General features: G+C 33.5%; 1 protein-coding gene across 2 annotated transcripts in view; it reads right to left on the bottom strand.

The window, feature by feature from the left end:
* Positions 1–4,413, bottom strand: part of tecta (tectorin alpha) — a 31,103-nt gene continuing 26,690 nt past the window's right edge. The window contains exons 17-18 of one of the 2 annotated variants that reach the window (XM_024266362.2): positions 3,530–3,649; positions 1–2,232 (exon numbers count right to left, since the gene is read on the bottom strand). In XM_024266362.2, coding sequence (XP_024122130.2) covers positions 2,138–2,232; positions 3,530–3,649 — 215 coding nt within the window. In that variant the 3' untranslated portion in view covers positions 1–2,137. Of the gene's footprint in view, positions 2,233–2,925; positions 3,650–4,413 lie in introns of those variants that run through there. The other variant, XM_036215368.1, reaches the window with a different exon arrangement.

The raw sequence follows: 4,413 nt of genomic DNA, 5'->3' as shown, positions 1-4,413 counted from the left end.
TGTGAGAACATTCGAGTTTATTAAAGGTGGTGCTGCTCTTCAAGAAAAAGGCTGTACATTTGTACACAAACAGTAACAAAACTTTTATTGTCTTTAAACTAATCCGACATTAGAATTCAGCAAGCAGAAAAAACTACCAACATTACATCAATTCAACATGCAAACTACAGTTTATGTGACAGAAATGAAGGAACTAAAGATTTTTACGCTACAATAAATGTGACGTTTCAATAATTTAACAAGGTGCTGTCCTCGCATAAATACTCCCCGTCTGAGCTGCAATGAAGTCTTCCTCTATTTGCATTTTAAAATACTTTGTTTTCCTCAAAATCCTGCATTTAAACAGAAGCAGCTCGGAAACATGTACAAAAAAAAAAAACTTGAATCTGGCGTTTAATCACATTAATCCTGCTTCACATCCTAAACTGTTTGCCTGTATTTTGGGTGATGTGGAGACATTCAGACGTTAGGAGTTTTCATGTGGGGCTGCAGACGAGAAGGCTCGATTCTGCAGGAACATCAGCAAACATCCACGTTTTGGTAAGTTTTGTGAATAAAGTTTGGTCCTAAACTGAAGCGACTTCACTTTCTACAAATGGCTCAACATTAAAATCAAAAACAAAAAACAAAGTTTAAATCACAAAAACTTGTCAAATCTGAATGAGGTTTTGGTGATAATGTGAGAATGTCGGTCCACAGCATAATTTGAGGAGAACGTCTGAACAGTTTAATAAAGTTTACACAGATTATTAAAAATTCCTAATAGGATTTATTTTGACATTTTACAATAGAAAGTGTGGGTTATTATAACTGTGAATAAAAGTTTCTTAGTTTTCTGTAGGCTCAAATATTTTGTAAATCAAAATGTTGAAATCTGTGATTTGTCTATTTTGCCAGCAGGGGGCGACAAACCTCATGGCAAACTCATAAAAGTACTTTGGTTTTTGGTTAAGATTTTTTCTGTTTTGTTCAGTTTTCCTTATTATTTTGAAAGATTAAAATTAAAGTAATATTAATCTTTAAGTTTTAGACTCAAATCCCAAAGCTGCCAAAAACTTAAAAGCCAAAATCAAACAAACAAAAACAAATGACTTTATTTTCACTTTTTAAAAACATTAATGGTTTTCTGCCAGATTTTGTCGACTCAGATATTATTTTTGTTTATTTCAGATGTTTATGCCTAGAAAGTTATTTTGAGTCAAACATTCATCATGATTTTCACAGAAAAGGAGAAAAGTTTAGATAAGATGAAGTTTTGTCCTTAATTAATAACTAATTCAAACTTTAAAAGCAATAAATGAAACTTTGTTTTAGGCCAAATTTGAAGACATTTTACTTACTTTTTTGGTTTTAGACTATTTTTAAATAAAATGATTTGAACACATAGAACAAGATTAATCTAAAAGAATAAAACAAAATGTAGAGAAATTTAAAAACTAAAAGTTTGCCTCCATGTTTTTTCAGAAACGTTTTTGTATTTAAATCATTTATTTGATGACAATACAGTCAAAAACTGGAGGTTTTGAGAAAAATAAAGCTTTTTTTTCACTAATTTATGCAGTTAAAGCCATTATTCGTTGCAGCTCAGATTGTTTCAATAAAATGACAAAAGTTCAGTTTGATAAAGAGGAATAAAAAAATGTGTGATGTTTCTTCTGCTCACATGTATTTTGTATTTGATCACTTTTTGAAAAATGATTGAATTCCATTTGTGTTCTGATTGCAGCAGGTCAGGTTCCCTGATTTTCACTTTATCTAGAAATGTTTGAAATTGGAAAGTGGTGTCTTTGGCGCCATCTGGTGGCCAAATATATGACATTCATTCAAATTCTTTAAAAAAAAGCAGCCAGAATTCTTTAAAAATGTTACAAAAACATATCTACACAAATGTATCATAATAGAGCACAAATTAAATTTTCTACTGAACTTAAATAACTAAAAAATGTTTTTTAAAAAAGAGTCACAGATTTCTAAACAGATTCATGTGTCAGAACGTGGAGATCTATCTTCTGAACAAATTTTCTGGTTCTTGTCTGGCACATAGTGTGAAGTGGACTACCGTACGAAGGACACTTTGTGCTTCTTCAAGTCTTGTCTGTGTGACGTTTGTCATTTATTGCCTGGTTTTCTCAGGGGGTTAGGAGAGGAGGAGGCTGTGAAAAGCAGCCAGAAGGATGAAGGAGAAACCCAGCAGAGGATCTGCAGGAGCGACGCTGCAGCCGGAGCTCAGGACTGCAGAAATAAAACAGAATTTGATTGGATTTTCCTTCCCCTCTTTGAATAACTTTAACCGTCTTTGCTGTAAAAAAAATCAATAGTTGCTTAAAGGTGAAAGTTCAGCAAATGTGTTTACAAAGAAGAAAAGATTTGATAAAGAATCTAAAACAACAAAAATACAAAAAATATCAAAAATAGAATTAAAGGATGAGCGCTTTACAAGCAGACATCAAACTAAGAAATTCAGTGCTTTACATTAATGGATTTATATTTGAATTTAGTTTCAGCATTTATTTTATTTAGGAGTTAAAGTGTGAACAGAAACCAGAGAAACAAAGAAAAGTCTAAAGACAAAATGAATAAAATCAGATTCAGTTCACTGATGATTTCTAAAAATCATCTCCAGTTTTAACACAGAAAACATTTGATCTTCTTCGTTTTTGAGGCGTCAACATGTTCGTTTGCATGTTTGTGCGCATATTTATGTGTGTAAATATCAGTGTCCATGTTCGTGTTCTTGTTTGTTCCCGTGTGCATGTTTGTGCACATATTCTGTCCAAATATCTGTGTGCATTTATGTGTTTGTGAGCCAGTTTGAGTGCATATTTATGTTTGAAGGGATATCTTTGTGCATTTTGTGTGCATGTTTTTGTGTGTGTATGTTATGTTCTTTGTGTATTTGTGCACATATTTGTGTGTCTGTGTCCGTTTTGTGATTGGTGTAAATATTGGTTTACATGTTTGTGTCTGAATGTCTGTTTGTGTGCTTGTCATAGGTTGGGATACATATTTGTGTGCAGGTTTTGTGCTTTTTTTCATATTTGTGTGCAGGTTTTGTGTTTGTATGTTTGTTTTTGTGTGCATGTTTGAGGTAGGTACACATGTTTATGTGAAGGTTTTGTGTTTGCGTGTCCATTTTTATGTGCATTTTTGCCTGTCTCTGTGTGTATGTTAGAGGTTGGTATACATATTTGTGTGCAGGTTTTGTGTTTGTGTGTGTGTTTTTGTGTGAATGTTTAAGGTGGTGTCCATATTTGTGTGGATGTTTTTTTTTCTTTTTGTGTGCATGTTTGGGTTTGTGTAAATATTTGTGTTTGTGCGCATATTTCTGTGCAACATTGTATGTTTGTGTGCATATTTATGTGTCTCTATTTGTGTGAATGCTAGTGTACATGTTTGTGTGCATATCTGTGTTATTGTTTGTGAGCATATTTGAGAATGTTTGTTTGCAATTGCCTGCAGTTTTTTTCTTTGTGCATGCCTGGGTTCTTTGTGTGTTTTTGTTTGTGTGTTTTGTGTGTGTGCGTTTTACTTCTGCAGCTTTTGCCGTCAGGCTGCAGCATCCCGGTCACACAGCTGCAGATGGGGCCGTTCCCTTTACTGCTGCAGATCTGCTCACAGCCTCCGTTGTCGTCTTCACACCAGTCAGACTCTACGGCAACAACAGAAGGACAAATTCTGGTTGAAAGTTTCATCTTTTCATTAAGATAAAATCAATTGTATTATTTTTATCCCATGAAGTGTTTCCAGTAACGGTTCTACAAACAGACTAATGAGCACTGCAGTCCATTTCCACACCCACTTATTCCTGTTTGGGGTGAGGAGGTTGCTGGAGCCTATCCCAGCTGATATTGCAGTGCATCACAGGGCAACACAGACACAACCAAGCAAGAATTTAAGTCACCAATCATGTATATGAACTCAAAGCCAGGATTTGAACCAGTATCAAAATAAACATCTAGGAATAAATCAACACGATGTTGTCGTTAAAAGGTTATTGAAATGTTTATTCTTTCATTTACTTCATTAATGTTGAATTTTTTGCTCTTTTTAAATTCTGGTTTTTGAAGTTTAAATGTGAATTATTATAATTATTTTTTTTTTATGTTTTTGGATATAATTCTTGCATTTTTTAATGTCTGTTTTCATACAGAGATGTTTTCTTTTTTGATTTATTTATGAGTCAAACTCAATCGCACAGAAGGACAAAATCCCAAACAAACCTTAGGTTACGGGTCGAACAGGATAAACAATTATTGAACACTATAAAACAACATTTTTAAAACTTTAAAACCATAACTTTTTAACATGAGGATGAACTAGGTATGTAGCATTACCTGTGATAATGTTAGTGAGAATGCTATAAGCTGAATTTGGCCGCTGAAGATGCTAAAAACGCTGAAGCTGATAGCCAGC

This window comes from Oryzias melastigma, linkage group LG14, assembly GCF_002922805.2.
Source record: "Oryzias melastigma strain HK-1 linkage group LG14, ASM292280v2, whole genome shotgun sequence".
Classification (NCBI taxonomy): domain Eukaryota; kingdom Metazoa; phylum Chordata; class Actinopteri; order Beloniformes; family Adrianichthyidae; genus Oryzias; species Oryzias melastigma.
This window is presented reverse-complemented; position numbering and strand designations above follow the sequence as displayed.